General features: G+C 52.2%; 1 protein-coding gene across 1 annotated transcript in view; it reads left to right on the top strand.

The window, feature by feature from the left end:
• The window catches only part of LOC111150861 (adenylate cyclase 10, soluble), a 62855-nt gene extending 41834 nt beyond the window's left edge, over nucleotides 1-21021 (top strand). Inside the window, exons 21-32 of the mRNA XM_022508502.1 lie at nucleotides 3293-3362; nucleotides 3619-3850; nucleotides 5692-5799; nucleotides 6076-6251; nucleotides 9529-9685; nucleotides 12342-12546; nucleotides 12623-12719; nucleotides 13641-13756; nucleotides 14582-14699; nucleotides 16500-16695; nucleotides 20210-20398; nucleotides 20860-21021. Of these exons, the coding sequence (XP_022364210.1) occupies nucleotides 3293-3362; nucleotides 3619-3850; nucleotides 5692-5799; nucleotides 6076-6251; nucleotides 9529-9685; nucleotides 12342-12546; nucleotides 12623-12719; nucleotides 13641-13756; nucleotides 14582-14699; nucleotides 16500-16695; nucleotides 20210-20398; nucleotides 20860-21021 (1826 nt within the window). The remainder of the gene's footprint in view (nucleotides 1-3292; nucleotides 3363-3618; nucleotides 3851-5691; nucleotides 5800-6075; nucleotides 6252-9528; nucleotides 9686-12341; nucleotides 12547-12622; nucleotides 12720-13640; nucleotides 13757-14581; nucleotides 14700-16499; nucleotides 16696-20209; nucleotides 20399-20859) is intronic.
• Nucleotides 21022-21297: the final 276 nt, after the last annotated feature.

Here is a 21297-nt window from a genome sequence, read left to right as displayed (position 1 = left end):
AATATTGCTTGTTTCCGCATCCCATTCTATCACTATTACAATTTGAAACATAAAAAAATAGAGACACTGGGGGCACCTGAGTGGCTCAGTCCGTTAGACGGCTCCCTTCATCTCAGGTCATGATCCCAGAGTGCTGGGATCGATGCCCATGGGTTCCCTGCTTGGAGGGAAGTCTGCTATTTCCTCTCCAGCTTCTCCCTCTGCTCCCACTTGTGTTCCTTCTTTAGCTCTCTCTCTCTGTCAAATAAATAAATAAAATCTTTTTTTTTTTTAGATTTGCTTATTTATTTATTTGACAGACAGAGATCACAAGTAGGCAGAGGCAGGCAGAGAGAGAAGGGGAAGCAGGATCCCCACTGAGCAGAGAGCCCGATGCGGGGCTTGATCCCAGGACCCTGAGATCATGACCTGAGCTGAAGGCAGGCACTTAACCCACTGAGCCACCCAGGCTCCCCATATTAATTTTTTTCAAAAAATATGTATTCTGCAAATATTTATTGAGCATCTACTATGTGCTGGGCAGCGATCTAGGTGCCAGAGATATAGTGCTGAAAATGATAGACATGTGTCTATTCTCATATATTAGAATTTTCATGAAGACTGGTGATAGATGTGATAGACAATAAACAGATTAATTAAGAAAACCATAAAAGAACCTTTTAGGCTTTGATAAATAGTCTGACTTCTATTTTAAGGGGGTTGGAAGACTTTGGAGATTTATTAATTAGAATTAGTATTGGCTACATGTGACAAGGACCCAGTTAGAGTGGCTTTAATTTATTTACTGTTAAATTTATTTCTCTCTCATGTAAAATGTTTTGTCTGATCATTGGGACTATGTGAAGGCTTCATCATCATCAGAAACTCTTGGTCTGAAAATGGCTGCTGGAATTCCAACCATCATATTTACATTTAACACTAGAAGAAGAAGAGAAACCAAAATAAATAAATAAATTTTTAAAAAATTAAAAAAAGAAAAGAAAAAGAAAGAAAGGGATGCCCCCTTCCCTTTTAAGGGATCTTCTAGAAATCCTATACAGAACTTAGTCACACGACTATATCTAGTTGCAAGGGAGGCTGGAAAATGTAGCTGCCCTGAGTAAAACTGAATTTTATTTGTAAGGAGAAAAAGGACAATAGAATTGAGATAGGAGACCAACAATCTCTGGCATGGAAATCTGAGTCATGTTTTTAAAAACACATTCTGTCTTCTCTGTAGAGAACAGATTACGGAGATGGGACTGGAAGGGAGATCAGTGTTTCATGCTTGTCCAGATAAAATTTGGTGGTGGACTGGGGTGGTGCTAGAGTAAAGACAGAAGAAGATGGATTCAGGTGTGTTTTGAGGGAAAGTCAACAGGACTTATGATGGGCTGAATGTGATGAGGGAAAGAAAGAATCCAGAACAGCGCCTAGGTTTTTTGCCATTGAGAAAACCGATATATGGCTCTGATGCTTAGTAAGATCAGAGTATAGGTTGAAAGAGAGGTCCGCGAGTTCTGCTTGGATTATGCTAATTTTTAAATGCCTGTCAGCCATTCAAACAGCCGTTGCCGAAGAGGCGTTTGGGTACACGAATCTGTAGTTAAGGGTGGATGTCAGGCTCAGAGATTAAACAGTTGGCAGTCGTGGGCATGTGACTAGAATTCATTGTCATGGGCAGAGGAGGTCACCTGGGAAAAACGTGGATGGAGAAGGGAGCCCAGGACCAAAGGGAAGCTCACCAGCACTGGGGATGTTGATAGAGGAGTAGGCGCGAGCGAAGTGGGCGGCCGATGACAAAAGCAACCAAGAGAACGGCTGTTAGAAAACCTGGTGAAAAGAGGGAGTGGTTGATTGTATTGAGTGCTTGCTCAGAGGTGTAGTAACATGTGGACAGACGTGAACTTTGGATCTGGCAACATGGTAGCCACAGGTAACCGTTACAGGACCAATTTTAGAAGAGTAGAAGGAAAAGGCATAATTCAATTTATTCCACATCTCGTCACTAGAAATACACTAGGCTGGATGTCTAGGGAGAGAGGTGGGCAAATTATTCTCTACACAGTGTGACAGTAAGGACCATGACGGAGCTCTGCACAGGGCACAGGTGAGTCGGGGCACTAAATCCATGGGGACGAGGGCACAGAAGACTTTCAAAAGAAGATGATAACTGGATGCTTAAACTGCATGTTTAGAAATCGAATGATTGGTGGAGTAATGCGCTGCCCTTGGAGCTGGGAGACCTCGATTCCAGTCCTACCTCCATCCCTAACAGACAATCTGAGGCAGTCCCTTCCCCTGTCCAGGGTTCTTCCTTCCTTCTGCATGGGGAAGATCCGACCATCCTCATTTGTTTCTGTTTTAAGATCATTAGGGAATTTTCTAACCTCTTGGAGTCTGGATAGACAGAAGGTTTATGAGTTCAAAGCTCTCTGCCCTTTAGGTAGCCTTTGAAGTACGTACTTAAAGTCTATATTTCTCCACTGGAAACAGACCCTTTATTCACAGTTTTAGTTGCTGCAGGGTAAATTAGTATAATGTTATCATCTATAACCAACCCCAACATTGCAGTGGTTTAACACTCTCAGAGCCACCGCAGGTCCCTCTGACATGGGCCGTTTTGCACAAACATCATTTTGAATTAAAAGCAACCTGGATCCAGCAGATTCAGAGAAAGCTCTTCCCCTGCCCCTCAACGGCCTGCTTTACCAGCAAGACAGCATTTCAAACAGGGATTCCTCCTGACCTAAGACGTCTCCCTGCATAAGATGACGACCTTTGTTTCCCAAACATCTCCTCTCACCGTCCTGCTAATGGTCCTTCCTTCCTTTGTATCCTCAGGACACCCCCCGGACCCCTTGTCCTTGGCTCTTATAAGCTTTATGTCTCCTCACTGTCTTTGGGCAGAGGAAGTTCTTCCGTCCTCCCCAATGACACAAGAGAATAATTTTCTTCCTGCACACGTAATGATCCAGTGAAAGTTCTGACAAACGGTCTTGAACACAGTAAGTCAGGGGCACAGGCTGCTTCCATTCTGTCCTTTTGCCGTCCCTTAGATACTCATAATTGTTTGCTCTCTGGCAGAAGGAAAGAGTGGAGGCGGTACCAGACCATCTCAGCTCACAGGTGCCATACAGCACGTCTGACAGAATTCCATCTTGGACGATCGTGTGGGCTCACCTGCGGCGGCTGTGCGGGCAGCCTGCGCTGGGTCAGGAGAGGGGCAGCGAGAGTCTTTGGCGGACCCGACATTTCTCCCATATGGAACATGTCATGACGCACACGACTCATTTCTTTGTTTATTTTCTAGCTGAAGAAGAGATCACCTTTTCCAAAATAGAGACTCCTAAGAAATCGGAGATATTTTCTGAAAATCTCAGGTACAGGCATACGTAATTGTTTAGGCATAAACATTTGTCATTGAGTACAGAATACTGTTAAAATCTTCTGTCTGGCCAGTTCTTTTCGGCCTCTTTGGTGCGAGTGGGGACATGTCGGGGTGTGTGCATGGTGAGTTTGGTCGATGGCATCTACGTCAGGGTTATCTTGCTCTTTTATTAGTTTTTAAAGATATTTTCACATCGAAAGCGGTGTGGCTACCACTTATTCCTCCTATTTATTTCTGCATTTGGACAGTCCTGAGGAAATAAGAGAAAAGATCTTGAGTTTCTTTGATGTCATCATAACAAAAATGAAGATGCCTGAAGAAGACATCATTCCTCTGGAGTCTTGCCAGTGTGAGGAGATCGTAGAGATGGTCATCATGCCTCTGGCCCACCATTTTCTGGCTTTGGGAGAAAACAACAAAGCCTTATACTACTTCCTAGAAATTACATCTGCTTATCTCAACTTGGGTGACAATTATATGGTAAGGTGTTCCCACCTCCCCAGCCCCCCGCCCTGCCTTTGAGACAGTTGAGACACAACACCTGAAGGGCAGCTCTAGGGTTCTCTTGTCATACTTCATGCTCTTGACACCTGCCAGCACCCCTTTACTCTGAAAATCGAATCCTGAGAAGGGAAATGACCTGAGATTGAGAAATGAAAGACCAAATTGCAACTAGCATCACACACTGTTTAAAAGAGTGCCGTTTTGAAAAACCTGCCAAGAACTGTCTACCTAGACGGGAAGGGGGTGGACGTCCTATCTCATCCCCAAAATGTATCGATGCTGCCGTTTCAGCAGAGGCTTCCTCAGTAATGTCCCCATGGCACCGGCCTTCTGTCTTTCCTAAACACCTGTGAGCACAAACACCTGTAGGTCTTTGGATGAGCACAGATCCGGTTTTTGTCTTGTGGTCCCCAAAGGAGCTCACCCACTTTGGTCCTCGTGTCATTTGTGCTACATTATCATGCATTTCCTTTAGACCCCAAAACACTAGTGTTTCTTAGGATAATTGTAAATAATATTCCAGGGCAATGTGCCCCTAGAAATGTGGGGATTCAATGTATAATGAAATAAGAATTCATTCTTAAGTAAGTTGGGAAGCACTGAGCTGAATAGCTACATGGGTTTCTTTCCTGCAAATATTTCAAGGCCTTAATATGCTAAGACACGTGTAATCGTCTACAGGGTCTGGCTAGTTCTGTGTTTCTCCAACATACTTGACCAGAGACCACTTTCCGTAGAGCAGCTGGCTAGACTGACCTTGCATGAACTCACTGTAGGAAACGCCCCCAGCCCTTGCTCCATCTGACCCCCATTTCTGAGTAGACAGGCCTGCGGTTCCTGTCTACGCTGGTGGTCTCTTCCATATTTACAACCACAGCAGCCTGATCGACCCTCATACTTTAGATTTTTATAAAATTTTAAAATTAAACCATTAAAAATGTTGGTAAGCCCCAGCTCTCTCATACACACATCCATGTGTATGAGGTATCAATATGCGTATTAATATATGTATGTATACACACTCAGAGACATATAGAAAAGGAGGATATGGTCAGTGAGTCCAAGAAGAGAAGGTTTAAGTGGCCCTGAGGACCAACTTGTGAAGCGCCCCTCTCAGTCAGCAGGGAGTGGGGATGGCCAGGAAGACAGTGAAGGGAAGCAGAGCCCCATGCAAGTCACCCAGAATGTGCCATTTGTGTCCTCTCTCCCATCAAAAATAATCTAGTAGGTTCGGGTCAACTCACATTCCCTCTTCTGCCTCTCATTCCCATCTTGGACTATGTGACACTTGAGGATATCACCTTCCCTTATTTTACTCTTCAAATCTGACCTTGCCTTGGTGCTCACGAGTACCAAGGCCATCCTGTCTAACCACGTCCTAGTAGGTCATAAACGAGGTAGGGAGAGTTGCTCAGGACCTTGCTTCCTGAAGATGGCCCTGGCAAAGGAAATGGGAGTGGTTCATAACTTGTTTCAAAAATGGAGATCAGCTTCTCATAGCTGTGGGGACGCCATCGGGGGCAGGGCGCACGTTGTTGGAATTAGGGGCCATCGGGGGTGGAGTTACTCAGAGGAGGAAATTGCCCTGGCTCCATCCCCTCGAGCAAGTGATCCGGTGTCCAGGATCCTCAGCAGGGGCTTGACCCACCCAGGGCTGCCTCGAGTCGGGAGGCCCTTCTAGTCCGGAGCCGGGGCTGAGGGTGGAAGAGGGTCCTGCAACGGTAGCCGCTCTTGCCTATTCGATCGAGGCTGCGCGGTGGCCCTCTGTGGCCGGACCCCCGCTGAACGGATACTCTGTGCCCCTCCGCCGGCTGCAGGCATACATGTATTTGAAGGAGGGAGAGAGGTTGCTGAAAATGCTCAAGGACGACAAATCCTGGAGTCACACTTTTGAGTCCGCTACCTTTTACAGCCTCAAAGGTCAGGTAAGAAGCCATTACAGACGTGGTCATGTGTTGGCGGTCCCAGGGGCATTAGACAGAAGCAGCAGAAGCCCTCCCTGCCCTTCCTCCAGCCACCCTCCAGCCACCAACCCTGGCCCGGACGGACAGCAGAACCTCAAGCCCGGCCGCTCCCGTCTGCTGCGGTCACTCGCCGACAGCGCGCTCCTCCTCGTCTTTGTGGGGACGTCGTCATGAAAGGTTTTTCTAACAAGCTCCAAACGTGGACATGAACTTTGTCCCGCTCCCTTCTCCCTGTAGGTCTGTTTCAACATGGGCCAGATGGTGCTTGCCAAGAAAATGCTGCGCAAGGCCCTGAAGCTCCTCAACAGGGTCTTTCCCTACAACTTAATCTCCCTGTTTCTTCACACCCACGTGGAGAAAAACAGACACTTCTACCACGTGAATCCGCAGGCCCAAGAGAGCTCGCCTCCAGGGTAAGGGAAGGAGCTGGGATGAGCTGGAGGTCTCAGTCCCTGGGAGAGAGATTTGCACACATGCCACCAGCCCCCAAAGCCTGGGCCTCCAATGGGTTCGGGAAGGCCTGGCGGCTCTGCCCTGAGGCTCACTGGTGCCCGGGGGGAGCCAGTCAGGGAGTGAGGGGCTCCCAGGCAAGGTGGGGTTGCCCCAGATGGCGTCCCAGCAGCTTTTGTGAAGGGGAGTGCAGGGAGCCCCTTGCAAGCTGAGTGCCGGTGCCCTGCCCCGGTCAATCCCTTCTCAATCCCTCTGACCCGACATGTTTCCTGGAAGCCGGTGGCACCGCTGCTCCTCACAAGCCTCAGTCACAAGCCCTTTTCCAGCCAGGGGTACAGACACAACACTGGGCATCGTCCCTGCCCCAGACTGCAGTAGAAGGTCCTAAAGACCTTGGCCAGAGGACAGACCGCCCCCCCTATGTACAGATCTGGATGGGGATGTGGGGATGTGAGGGGGGTAGCTGTCAGTCAAGATTAAACCAGTAAGATTTATACTTCTCAATGGATGTAAATTGTACCCATAAAAAACGATAAAAAATTAAAATGGCGGGGGAGGGAGGGGATCCTGTGTGGCTCAGTCACTTAAGCATCTGACTCTTGATCTCAGCTCAGGCCTCGATCTCAGGGTGTGAGTTCAAGTCCTGGGTTCGGAGTCATTGAAGCTGGGTGTTCCGTGCATGTAGTTCATGATATTTTTCTGCTTTACTGTGTGTATGTTTGGAATCTTCCACAACAAAAATTTTTGGATGTACTCCGCCTAACCCTTCGGCACCAAGGGGAATGCCACCTCGCTGGGCATCTGCAGAGCTGACAGAAGCCACCTCTCCCACGCTGAGAGAGGCCAGGGCAATATCCCTCCAGGTTCTGCCTGCGACGCAAACATCTATTTCTAGGAGCTCGTCGCTACGCACCCCTCTGAGCCCACTGCCTTCCCCCAGAAGTGCTCCCTGACGTGTGGGGGAGCCTGGAGTGGAAATGAGCTCCTTTGCAGGTTAGGGACAGGCTTGTGGGAACGGTGGCCCCCGTCTCAGGAGACACCAGGAGGGAGGGGGCTGGAAGAGTTCAGCAGAGATCTCTCTAAGAGGTAGGAGGGAATCAGAGTTTGGGTCACCGGCGGATTGTCTGATCAAGCACAGCCTGCTTACCGAGTTCACTTCGAAGTTCAGAGGAGCCATGAATCCCTTTTTTACTCTTTTTTTTTTTTTTTTAAAGACAGAAAAAATGAGTGTGCATGAAGGAGGAGGGGCAGAGGGAGAAGGAGAAAGAGAGAATCTTTTTTTTTTTTTAAAGATTTTATTTATTTATTTATTTATTAGAGAGAGAAAGATTATAAGTAGGTAGAGCAACAGGCAGGGGTGGGGGGAAGCAGGCTTCCAGCTGAGCAGAGAGCCCTATGCGGGGCTCGACCTCAGGAACCTGAGACCATGACCTGAGCCTAAGGCAAAGGCTTAACCCCCTCTTAAGCAGGATCCGTGCTCAGCACGGGGCCCAGCCCAGTGCGGGGGGGCCTGATCCCACACCCCCAGGATCACTACCTGAGCTGAAACTAGGAGCCCCGAGTATTTTTTAGGATACATACATGTCACACAAATATTTTGATCACATGCACTCTCAACATATCATTGATTGTTTTGAAATGCAAATTTAACTGGGCATCTCACATGTTCATTCCCGAAATCTGACCCGGGTCGTTAACAGTCATGTTTTGTAACAGGAGTAAGAAGTTCCCTGCATGAGGAAAAGGGGGAGGTGCTGGGAGGAGGAAACCGCAGAGCTGTGGGTTTCCGACACCACCTGGTCAAAAGGTTCTGATCTCAAAACGAGGACAAGAAGCAATGTTAATGTCAGAGTTCCTATGGCCCTCATGACTGTCTTACGCTGTGAGGGATTTTACCTTGTTTCCTGGGAGGCTTTAAAAAATAATTTCCACAACAGAGTCAATGTTGTTAATTCCTAAATTTTGGGCTTTGTTAATTCTCTAATGTTGCAGCCGGCTCGCTTATCATAAAGATAAGGTTCACGTTTCTGTCGTCCTAGAAGGGACGGTTGGCTGCATGACCAGGCGAACGGCTTGTTGAAGCCGAGATGGGGACCCCACACGCTGTTTGTAGGCGCTCCTGCGTCCTCCCTTGAACACCCGCCGGCACAGGCGGTTCACTGCCTCCCTTGCTGGAACGTGTCTTAGTCCACTCGGGTGTTGTAACGGACACCGCAGACTGGCTGGCTTCCAGTGAGCAGAGCCCTATTGCTCACGTCTGAGGTCAGAGACCCACTCGTCAGGGAGGGGCCTCTTCAGGTCACAGACTTTTTTTTTTTTTTTTTAAAGATTTTATTTATTTATTTGACAGAGAGAAAGATCACAAGTAGGCAGAGAGGCAGGCAGAGAGAGAAGGGGAAGCAGGCTCTCTGGAGCCCGATGTGGGGCCCGATCCCAGGACCCCGGGATCATGACCTGAGCCGAAGGCAGAGGCTTAACCCACTGAGCCACCCAGGCGCCCCCAGGTCACAGACGTTTTAATCTTCATATGGTGGGAAGGGGCTGGGGAGCTCTGGGGTCTCTTTTATAAGAGCCCAACCCCCTTCGTGAGGGCTCTACCCTCATGACCTAATTCCCTCCCAGAGGGCCACCTCCTGTGACCCTCACTTTGGGGGTTGGGACTCAACGTATGAATTCAGATCATGGCAGAATGCGCCTGTGAAAAATGATCATTTCCTTTGTTGAGCACTGAGGCCCAGCTCCCAGCAGTGATGCTCACTGGAGAACAGGACCCCTGGAGTGGCCAGGCTGAAGGGGACAGAGCCCCGGCACTGCCACTTCCGGCTGTGTGACTGTGGGTTAGTCGTTTAACCTGAGTCTCGCTTGCTGGCGTAAAATGGGGTTCATTATCTCTCCCTTGCTTCTAGGCTTGTTCTCAGAATCCAATGGGATGAATTATATAAACTTGCTTCTAAAGTAACTTCATTTAAGTAGCGATGACCTGACAGGGGGCAACTGATTTGCATAAATTATCTTAATCAATCATCACAAAGCCGGTGCTTCGCCCCCATTCCGTGGGGGAAATGTGCTGCATCAAAGTGCAGGCGCCTGGGCTTCTCCAGCTCGTCACGGAGGCAGGACTCGCGCTCCCCCGGCTTCCACCTCCCAGACAGGAGCGAGGATTCTGTCCCCGCGTTCCCTTCCAGTACGCGGGCGACGACACCTTCTTTCTCCGTCGCATGTGTCTGTTTTCTCTCACAGGAAGAGGAGGCTGGCGCAGCTCCACAGGCAGACGGCCTGCTTCTCCTTGCTCTGGCAGATCTACAGCTTAAATTACTTTTTCCACCACAAGTATTACGGCCACTTGGCCGCTCTCATGCAAGTGAACACGGCCCTGGAGACGCAAGATGACTTCCAGGTAGGCTGTTTTTGTAGCGGTTTTTAATTTCTGCATCTCATTTAGAGGGAAACTCTTCAAGATCATGGAGGTGGAGGATAAAGCCCTTCAGGGCTGGGCTGTTTGCCAAGGTCAGCCACTCTCAGACACTTTGGTCCCAGAATCACTTTAGACTCAATAATCCCCGAGGACCTCGGAGCTTTTTATTTCTAGACGTCTTTGGTGCAGAATGGCGGTTTGTTAAAACACCGGGACAGGACCCGTGGGCAGAAAGAGCTGGGCTGTGAGGGGTGGCTGGTTATAGACTATGGGGTTGGGGGAGTGAGGAAAAAGGGAGGTTCCAAAGGATATTTACATGTTAAAGTAGACCTACAGGGTACCACCTTGCCGTTGTCAAGCTAAGGTTGTTTTCCCCCACTAGCAAGGCATTAAGGGTAAGATAGTTGGGAGATTCCTGGAAGAATGTCACACTGTTCCCCCCAGGAGTTGAGGGAGGAGGAGGCCGCAGGTGACAGCTCACGCTTGGTCTTCGGCCAGTCCTTCTCCCTCCTCAGCCCAAAGACAGTGAAAGGCAGAGATGCCCTCGAGGAGCTGGACAGGACCACCCTCTGAAGATTTTCTGCGGTGGTTTTGGCCTGGCACCGTGTTTCCCGCACACGGCAATGCCCTGAAATCCTGAAAGTAGCTGGGACTTCTTCGTGCCCTCCCTGGAATGGTCTCAGGACCCCCAGGCAGAACTACGAGTCCATGTTGTTGGGGAGGAGGAAGCTCCTCTACTCTTCAGGGTCCTTCTAACTGGACCAAGAGTCAGTTGACGTGAGACAGATTAACAGGAGAAAGTCAAGTGTTACAGCGTCTGTGTGGGGATCCACAGAGACCAGAAATTCCAAAGACGAGGAGGCAACCCGAGGCCTCTAGGAGCTAGGGAGAGGGGCTGGGGCCTGAGGGCACAAAGGGGAGGAGGACTGTCAGCAGGAAGGTGGGTTGGGAAAACAAGGGTGTTGCCCTGTTGTGCAGAGGAATTGCTTAGAGGAAGAGGGATCTCTTAGTCGCTCTCTTCCTAGTGAAGCGGGGCCAGTCGAAAGACAGGGAACCCACCCTTCCTTGAAACTGGCGTAACACCAGATGTTAATTTTGTTTCAGCTGAAGAAATAAATCAACTTGTTTAAGCCTTAAAAAATAAGCTTTTCTTGAATGTGCTGGGTTTTGATGGCCCATCTGGGAGCAAACTGCCCTTGGCCCCTACAAAATGATAAACGGGGAAGTCTTTAGCTGGATGTGGAAAACTCCGGGAGACAAAACAAGGATCACGAAGCTAAAGCCATTTCATCTAAAGATTGATCGGGTCCCTTTAGAAAAAAGAACATCATGTCTGGGTTTCTTGTGGGGCAGTGACTTCCTCTTGGACAACGTCTGGCACATAGTGGGGTCTCAACAAACGTTCAGTGAATGAAATCCTTTCATCCCCCTCCCCACTGGGGCTGTCTCTTAAGAACACAGTGGCGTTGGGGGACAGGAGACTGCGATGGGAAAGCCAAAACTGGAAAGTGAATCCACAGAGGCTCGTTAACAATATGCCCGTGGCTGAAGGCAGAGCATCCTGGCAAGTGGTCCCCTGGGTGCTCAGAAGCTGACGAGACACTCACTGTTGGACAACAGAAGGAACCAGAATGAGCCCCGAGAGAGCGATTTCCGGAACTTCCCCTTCCTGCGGCGTGACCGCTGCCAAGCCACATAACCTCTGAGCTTCCTACTTTCTCCAAGAAGTAAAGCAGTTGGACTCTGTGCTCTGGGTCCAAATCCAAGGGGTCCCGGGCTCCGTTACAGCGGTGGACATGTCATCGTCCTGGCCGTCGGCTCCTGGCCCACAGCTTCCAGCTGCCCGTCCCCTCTGGCAGCCCCGCCGCAAACACAGAACCCCTCTGACGGGCTTTGTGGCTGCACAGGTGCCCGCAGTACTGTCTGTAACACAGAATGTGTGACTTGAAGAATTCTGGGAAAGAAGCCCCTTGTCCTAAATTCCTCCCCGCGGGTGGCCCTTACTGCGAGCCCTTCCGCTATCAGAACCTTCTTGAGCAGGAGCTGCCTCCTGCTCACCTGGCCCCAAGCTTTTATACCCTGGAGCGACTCGACCGCTTAAAAGCGTTGTTTATGGAGCAGCCGACTTCCCGGGAGGTCTCTCGATTCCGTTCAAAGCACGCTTTCCTCTTTTTGAAAGCAAACAAGCCAAACCCCCTTTTCTTGTTTATTAAATAACAGGAGTAGACATCCTTGCTATAAAAATTAAACATCACAGAGATGTAGAAGGTGAAGAGTAAAGTCCCCCTTGTCCCTCAGATTCCTCCCCCAGATGCGTACCGCACCCTGGAGCGAACCCTGCCCAGCTCTTTGCTCTGCGGCCATACAGTCACATAGAGAAGCCGCTGCTTTCATTGTTCACAAAATTAAAAACCTTATATTTGGCTTAAGGACTCTGTGGGAGCCATTGAGCGTGTCCTGAATTGTCCAATAAACAGGCTAATGTCTGCCCCCCAGCCCGAGCCTCGCCCAAAGGACCAGCTCTGTCCTCAAGCTCAGTAAACATGTGTCCACGGGCCAGCCCTGGGCCGCGACCCTGGACTTCCTGCCTCGGTTCCGTCTCAGCGTCGCCCTCCTCTCCCCACTGCTGCCGTTTCAGATCATCAAGGCCTACCTGGACTACGCGTTGCACAAGCAGCTGGCCGGCTACCAGGGCGTGTGGTTCAAACAAGAGCTTGTGGCTATGGAGCAGATCTTCCACCTCCCCCTGAAAGGCGTGGGCATCGAAATCGTGTCGTATGTGGCTGATACACTGGGCTACACCAAGCTCCTCATGGGTCACTTGGACTTGGCCATTGACTTAGGTAAGGTTTGTCGGGCAAGAAGGGGCACGCGGGGTACAGGTAACACTGGACTACACCGGAACTGTTTCCTTCCCAGGCTCTCGAGCCCACAAGATGTGGGCACTGCTGCGGAACCCCAACAGACATTACATAGTCCTCTGCTGGCTCAGCAAATCTCTCTTCTTGAAAAGCAGGTATGCAGGGTGCCTGGGGGCTCCGTGGGTTAAGCCTCTGCCTTCGGCTCGGGTCATGATCCCCGGGTCCTGGGATCGAGCCCCGCATCGGGCTCCCTGCTCAGCGGGAAGCCTGCTTCTCCCTCTCCCACTCCCCCCACCCACTCCCCCGCCTGTGTTCCCTCTCTCACTGCGTCTCTCTCTGTCAAATAAATAAATAAAATCTTAAAAAAAAAAAAAGAAAGAAAGAAAGAAAAAGAAAAGCAAAGCAGGTATTTAGCTGAAAGCATTTTTCAAAACTAGAGGGAGGAAGCTGTGGTAATTGAGCTTCCAGGGCTTGCTTTACCCTGGCCGTTGGGTGGCAAAGGGCCAGGGTTTACAGTAAGACGCAACTGATAATCATAGTCTTTGGGATACCTGTTCTTCGCACAGCGTTCTTTTTTTTTTTTTTTCTTTTTAAGATGTTACTATTCTTTAAAGTACTCTCTACATCCAACGTGGGCTCAAACTTACAACCCCAAGATCAAGAGTCACACACTCCCCTGACCAAGCTGGTCAGGTGCCCCTGCACATACGACGTCCCTAGTCCGTTTACTCTGGCCAGTGACTGCAGGAGGGTCCACCAGCTGTGCTGCTGTGGGGATCAGGCTTTCTCTGGAGGGAAAGGGCAGAGCCTCACAGGGGAGACAAATGCCCAGAGAAGAGCACCGGGGCCAGAAGCTCCAGCTGACGTGGCCTGGCTCTGGTTGCCCTGATACAAAGGTCTGGGACAACAGTTTAAGCAAAGAGCCCATCTGAGATTTGGGGTGGGGGTGTCTGAAATCTGCGTAAGGGCCGTGTGGGTCTGGAGTCGTGGGTGCCATGGAAGCAAGGCCAGCAGTCGGCTCTGTCCTGTCCTGTCCTCCCAGCACCTCCTGGTCTTACTCCCTTCCTTTCCCGCAGAAACAAGCAACTGATCCAGGTGCTGGGGTGGCTGTGGGACCTCTCGGTAACAGAGGAGCACATCTTCAGCAAGGCATTCTTCTATTTTGTCTGCCTGGACATCATGCTTTATTCTGGTGCGTGTGGCTTGGGGATATACAGGAAAGCGGGGTATGGTGGGTGGGCCGGCGGGGTGCGGTGGCTTGGGACCACGTGTGGGGTCTTGAGACCACTAGGCTTCGGGTTGGAAAGACCTCTAGGCCCGGGAAGGGCAGAGCGTGGTGGGAGAGCTGAGGAGCCCTCTGGGAGGTGCAAGGAGGACAGTTCGGTCCCGAGGAAACTGTGGGGTGTGAGCTGCCAGTTGAAGGGTGAGTCCAACCTCAGCCCAGTGCAGGGACCGACAGTGTCTTCTGTGTGCCTTTTCTAGAGGACTTGTTAGCAGGACGTACTAAAGGCTTCGTGCTTTAGGACAAAGGGCAGAATGGCTAATGGGTCCAGGCCCTGGTAGCTGTTGGAGGTTTGGAAAAGAAGCGCCGCCTGGATACTCCTGGTTACACCCAGGAGGCAGCCCTCAGTGTCCACAGTAAACCGAGGGTGCCAAGCTGGCATTCTGGGAAGGGATACAGATGCTGCGGCCGGAGGGGAGGCAAGGGTCGGGAGACGGCAGAGCCCGGGCCGCACTCAGGCCAACTCCAGCAGGGCTGCCCCGGGGACGGCTGGGTCACCCCACTGCCGCCTGGCCGGCACTGTGGGATGGTACCCCGTGCGTGCTCGCTTGCGTGGGAGCTGGGCCTCTGGGCAGCGTGGTCTCGAGCTTGTTCCCTGCCACGGGAGCCTCTCGATTCCTAAAGTAAACGGGTTATGGGCTCTCCCCACAGGTGGGAAGTTCCCCCAGGGGCTCTAGGCTAGAGCAGGACCACCCCGTCCCACCACCAGAGCTCTTCTGCTTCTCTCTTCTTTAGGGTTTGTTTATAAGACGTTTGAAGAATGTTTGGAATTCATACGCCAGAATGAAGACAACAGAATCCTCAAGTTCCAGAGTGGCATCCTCCTGGGTCTCTACTCCTCCGTGGCTATCTGGTAACGGGGGTCGCCTATCACCGAAGTCCCGAATTTGAACAGGTTGAACCCTGAAGAAGACTTCTAGGAGATTAAAAAAGAAAAGAGAAAGAATATACAATTTATATGTGAGCTAGATTGAAGGCAGCAGCGTGGGCTCCCACTGGAAGGGGACTTGGGGGTCCCCTAATTCATCTCCTCCAGGCAAGGCCACCTGGGCTGTGTTCAGTGCAACAGGTGTGGTGAGGAGAGGGGAGTAAGAAGCCTTGCTTCTGGGGAGGGTTTGGGGCTTGAGGAAGAGGCCCAACAGCACCATTTGCCCACCCGCCCCCACCGAGATGGAATGACGCTGGCCGGTGTCTGCAGGTGGGTGGGCGTCCTAGTTCTGAACCCCAGCATCAGACCTGCCCACTCCTCAGCAGGCAGCTCCGGAAGGCCGCTGTCCGGCCACAGTGAGACAGGCCTCTGGCCCCCACGAGGCAGAGAGGAGCCGCACGAAGCTCCCTGTGGGGGACAGAGAGGGCCAGGTCCTGGGCTACCCCGCCTACCTCGGGTCCCACTGTCACTGACCGCCCGTCCCTCTGGACCCTGGAGCAGTGAGGGAAGCAGGGGAGGACAGGTCACGGGGCTCCCCCACACGCAAGGAAACCGCCGGAGGGGAAGCAGCGCCCTTGGGAACCCACTAACCCACCAAGCCTGGGGCTTCACGCCTTTAACGCATCAAGTTTTTCCCTCAAGAAAGCTGCAGCTACCATCGTACCTTCAAGGAAGCAGATCAGCAGCAAGGTTCCAGAACGTTCACTGACGTCCTCCACAGCAATTCCCCACGTCACCACGTCGACTTCCCGTCTCCTCCACGCATTTCTCTAGTCCCGTATGTCAGTGTCGTGTTGAGACTACCTGGCAACAGGGGGACATTCCTAGGCAAATGCCCCACACCAGAGCCGTTCCAAGATTGAGTAGAACTCCGTTACAAATTCCCTGGAGAAATCAAACCCTAAAACTTAACTACCCTTCCAAGTCCAAAGAGTCAAGACAGCTTGCCCATGCGCATTAACATTCAAGGCATCTAAGGTCCAAAACTCATCCTAATTTTTTATTCTGCTCTACCCCTTTCCACAGCTGTGGCCTAGGCCAGGGCTTGTCACATTTCAGTGGGCACAGCTGGTTCACACTCGTCCACACGGCGTCCTGCCCCTCCCCCGTGTGTGATTCAGCAGGCGTGGCCGGGACCTGCGAGCCTTTCTAAAGAGCATCGGTGGCAATGGTGACGCCAGTCTGTGGCCCCCGCTTGCAGCAGCACTGGCCTAGGCCACCTCTCTCCGGACTTGGAGCAACGTCTAAGTTCTAGGATTTATAGCCCCAAGCGTCCGACTGCCTTTGCTTTAAAACAGCCCAAAGAGTTGAATGACCGGTTGCTAATGTTACCTGAGCGTCCGAGCACCCTGTTTGCTTCAAAGCACCCGAGCCCTCTAATCCTGCCCGGCGTCCCAGCCCACGGTCCCCCCTGGGGAGCGCACGGCCGGCTGCCCGGCCCAGGTCCTGGGAGCTGGACTTGCCCAGAGACCCGAGTCAGAACCGCAGCCCATCCCGAGCGCCCCGGGTTCCCAGAGGCCCGAGTCAGAACCGCAGCCCATCCCGAGCGCCCCGGGTTCCCAGAGACCCGAGTCAGAACCGCAGCCCATCCCGAGCGCCCCGGGTGCCCAGAGGCCCGAGTCAGAACCGCAGCCCATCCGAGCGCCCCGGGGCCCAGAGGCCCGAGTCAGAACCGCAGCCCATCCGAGCGCCCCGGGTTCACGTCCTCGTTCCATGCTGTCGCAGGTACGCCCGGCTGCAGGACTGGGATGGCTTCCGCGTGTTTTCCAGCAGAGCTAAACACCTGGTGCCCAGAAGGACGCCCACCACGCTCTACTACGAAGGGATCAGTAGGTACATGGAGGGGGAAGTTCTCTACCTTCAAAAGCAGATCGAGGGTCAGTCCGAGAATGCCCAGGACAGTGGCGTCGAGCTGCTCAAGGTGAGTCCAGGCTGAGCCGCGCCTTAAGTGGACTCTGTCTACCTCCTTGTGATAATTCTTGTTTCGGATTCCGAACTTACATGTTTATAGTACGAATTTTTAAGGTAACCACTCCCCTCCGAATCAGAAGAAAATACCAATTGCCCACAACCCTACTACCCAGAGATAACAGCTTTTTACCTATCGAGACACCGTTGTTGAGGTTTCTCCTGTGTGTGCGCACACACACGTTTCCATTTTTATAAAATGTGCTATCAAAATAAAATAAATTGTGAATGGTTTCCTGTCAGTACATTGTTTTCTACAGCACGAGTTAAAGGGAAGCATAGTGTTTTCTCTTATAGATAAAATCACTATGCCAAACTGTTCTGGGACAGAAATTTTTTCGTAGCTTTTTTTTTTTTAAAGATTTTATTTATTTATTTGACAGACAGAGATCACAAGTAGGCAGAGAGGTAGACAGAGAGAGAAGAAGGGAAGCAGGCTCCCTGCTGAGCAGAGAGCCCGATGCGGGGCTCGATCCCAGGACCCTGGGATCATGACCTGAGCCGAAGGCAGAAGCTTTAGCCCACTGAGCCACCCAGGCGCCCCTTTTCGTAGCTTTTTCCTGCTGCTCCTGTGATAGACATCTTGGTAGGTAAGTCTTTGCACGTGCAAGTTTAAAATATTCAGCTGATCCTGAATGTGTCTTTTAAGTGAACTTCTTAAAAAAAATAAACAAACTCGTAAAGTGAGTTTTCAAACACTTCAGTGTAAGCATCAGAACGTGCGTATCTTCCACTCACTGAACAAAATCGCGCTGAGTGCAAAATCACACGTCTAATTAGAACAGCAGCTAACAGGCAGTAACAGCAGGTGCAGCTGTGGGAGTGGGACGGGCGAGCAAGTTACACCTGGTGCCCGCCTCTAGGTTTCCAGCCTGGACAGGGCAAGCCCTCCAAGGGAGTGAGGAGCTGAATCTCTGGGTGGGCTTGACCCTTGCCTGCCTTGTTCTCTTAAACACTGAGCACAGAGGAATCCAGTCCCCATTGCCAGGTCCTCAGTTACCACAAACCTAACAGCTTAAATAACACAAATTAGGGGCACCTGGGTGGCTCAGTGGGTTAAGCATCTGCCTTCGGCTCAGGTCATGATCTCAGGGTCCTGGGATCGAGTCCCGCATCGGGCTCTCTGCTCAGCAGGGAGCCTGCCCCCCCCCCCCCCCCCGCCCCACCGCCTGCCTCTGTGTACTTGTGATTTCTCTCTCTCTCTCTGTCAAATAAATAAATAAAATATTTTTAAAACCACAAAAATTTATCTATAAAAATGTTGATCTCGGGGCACCTGGGTGGCTCAGTGGGTTAAAGCCTCTGCCTTCGGCTCAGGTCATGGTCCCAGTGTCCTGGGATCGAGCCCCACATCGGGCTCTCTGCTCTGTAGGGAGCCTGCTTCCACCTCTCTCTCTATCTGTCTGCCTCTCTGCCTACTTGTGATCTCTGTCTGTCAAATAAATAAAATCTTTAAAAAAAAAATGTTGATCTCAGGCTGACAGCATACATAATGGACTAATTATGTATTGTGTGACTTCGTGTAATTTGATAGAGTAAACGTCTTTCCTAAGTGGAAAGGACTTATGAGGGACTTGAGACATGTATAACTCCCCGGTGCTCGGAAGAAAGAAGTGTTTGTTTATTTTCTTTAACCATCTTGCACGTGATCTATTCTAGCGTCCTCTCTCTCTCCTCAAGTACCAGGCACATTACCTGTGACAAGCGAATCAACTCTCACTATCCCTTCTAGCGATCGGTTACTAGCAAAGGTGCACCATGTGTCCCGCCAAAGCGACCAGTGCGGATCCACTAGACAAACCAGCAGGTGCTGAAAGGGAAGCACATCTTAGTGAGCGATGAAACCCCATCCCAAAGTCAGGGCGGTTCAAAATACCGCAGGGACCACTGGGCTTAGAGTAAAGATGAGAAAACCCTTCTCTGCACTCACAAGGAGTCTGGGGTTTCTCAGAGTTGGAGAAGCAGGTAGGGGACGGAGCCTGGGGCTGGGAGGACATGACGGAGGGAGGGAACAGAGTACAGGACCACGGATGGAGAGCAAAGTGTGTCTCCCACAGAACAATGTCCTGTTCACAGTAGGTGTTTCATTTCCTTTTTTTTCCCTTAAGATTTTACTCATTTATTTGTCAGAGAGAACAAGCAGGGAGAGTAGCAGACGGAGGGGGAAGCAGACTCCACGTGGGCCCGTGGTGGGGCTCGATCTCAGGCCCCTTGAAATCGTGACCCGAGCCGAAGGCAGATGCTTAACTGACTGAGGCACCCAGGAGTCCCTAGATGTTTCATTTCTTAAATAATCGATGGACTAAATGGATATGGAAGAGGTCAGTCCAGAAACCTCAGCGTTTTGGGTCCGTCTCTGTAATACTGCAGTAAGTGCGACAACACAGTAAGACGCTAGTTCATTGACCGTGAAATTAGCGAAGACGTGAGGAAGACCCATCCTTACTCTGAGAGACCCCCGTTAACTTTCCAGGGAGCACTCGGGCAAAACAGCTTTCAGATACCCCCATCGCCTCATTTCTCTCCCGGGGAATTATCACAAGGAAATAATCAGATGGCAAAAAAATTTATCTATAAAGATGTTGATCTCAGGTTGACAGCATTATAAAACTAGGAGAAAAGAAAAACTAAATGCAGGGGCGCCTGGGTGGCTCAGTCTGTTAAGCGTCTGCCTTCCGTTCAGGTCATGATCTTGGGGTCCTGGGACCCCTGGGGTGGGCTCCCTGCTCTAAAGGGAGCCTGCTTCTCATTCTGCCCCTCCCCGCAGCTTGTTCTCTCTCTTTCCCAAATAAAGAAATAAATAACCTCCCCCCCGCAAAGAAAAACTATATATACTTCACAAAGAAGTCTTGGTTAAGCTGGACACGGTGCATTTAAACACTGGGATATTTGACATAAAAATTCTGAATTTCCGATTCTTTTAAAATCTGGTATATCTGGTGACTCTAGGCCCACATTCCTAGCAGGCAGCCGTTGGCTGGGACTGAGAGATGACACTTGGAAAGGACACGTCTTCTGTCACAACATGAAAAGCATACCTCTGCTTCTTATCAGGCTACATCCAGCCTGCTTATTTTGTTTGTTTGTTTGTTTGTTTGTTTTTAGAGAAGGGGAAGGACGGAGAAATAAGTGGGAAGGCATGTAACCCAGTGTGACAAAGACTCTTTCTGGGCGCTAGGCTTATGGGTAATTCTTATTCTATGCTCCCGAGTTCTGAACAGTAACTTCTATTGCTTTGGTAATCAGAATAAAAGAGTTTTCTCAGCGAGCCCCCACCTCTCACTCTTGGTCTGGGTGGACAGCTGAGACTACGCCCCCACGCGTGTCCCCTCCTGGCCACGGCTTCGGACTGAGGCTCCGGAGCGCGCATGGGCTGAAGCTTTGGAACGTGCCCAGGTCGTCTGGGCGGCAGCCATCCTGGCGGCTTGCGACCGCTTTCTGATTCGCGTTTGCCGTGTCTCCTTCAGGGCCTGGAGAGTCTGGTGGCCCAGAACACCACCGGCCCCGTCTTCTACCCGAGGCTCTACCACCTGATGGCCTACGCGTGCATCCTGATGGGGGACGGGCAGAACTGCGACCTGTTCCTGAACACGGCCTTGCAGCTGGCGGAGACGCAGGGGAACGTGCTGGAGAAGTGTTGGCTGAACATGAGCAAAGTAGGTGCGGCCCCAGCCAGCTGGGACGGGGACGCCCGCCTTCCTCGGGGGCCCCGGGAGCTCGCGGCGGGTCCGGCTTCCCAGGCCCGGAGGCCTTCCCGGCCCCGGCTGCGAGCGGCGGGCCCCGCGCGCGTCCCCGTCTTTCCCTCGGGGCCCGCGGAGCGTCTCTCGCAGGCGCGCCCGCGTCCATCCCTCGCCCTCCGAGGCCCTCGCCCGTCCCCGTCCCTCCCCGGGGCCCGTCCCTCCCCCGGGGGCACGTGAGCCCCTGCCGGGCGCGAGCCACACGCGGCGACCCCCGCGCCCTCCCCGGGCTGGTTGCGCGCGGGCGGCCGGGCCGGGTCGGCGTCTGTCCGCGGGCGCGCGGGGCCCGGGAGGCTCGAGGGCCAGGACCCCGCACGAGCGCGGACCCCGCGGGAGCCCGGCCCGGCCGCACGCGCTGACGCCCGGCCTCGCCCGCGCAGGAGCGCTGGTACTCGAGCTCGGAGCGCACGGACGACCGCTGGCCGCAGACGCTCGCTCGCCTCCCGTCCTGGGAGAAGGTGGCGGCCGGCGAGGCGAGCGCGCAGGACGTGCAGAAGAACAAGTTCCTCATGAGGGTCAACATCCTGGACAACCCGTTCTAGCCCCGCGGACCGCAGCTCCGGCCGGGCGCGCGAGGACCCGGTCCGACCCCTTCCCCGCGGCCGCGGCCCCCAGGCTCCCGCGTCCCCCGCCGCTCCCGGAGGGTCAGCAGGGCCCGCGGGGTCACGCCCTGGCCGCCTCGCCCAACCGCCTCTCGTCCTCGGCTCGCCCGGCTCACTGCGGCCCACGCGGCCCGTGCGGGGACAGACACGCTCCGGGTGAACCCATTAAACCGACGGTTACTCACGCGTCTGGGCGTCCGTCTTTCGTGCGCGCCG

Source organism: Enhydra lutris, unplaced genomic scaffold (genome assembly GCF_002288905.1).
Source record: "Enhydra lutris kenyoni isolate GAN:26980312 unplaced genomic scaffold, ASM228890v2 scaffoldscaffold24, whole genome shotgun sequence".
Lineage (NCBI taxonomy): Eukaryota > Metazoa > Chordata > Mammalia > Carnivora > Mustelidae > Enhydra > Enhydra lutris.
This window is presented reverse-complemented; position numbering and strand designations above follow the sequence as displayed.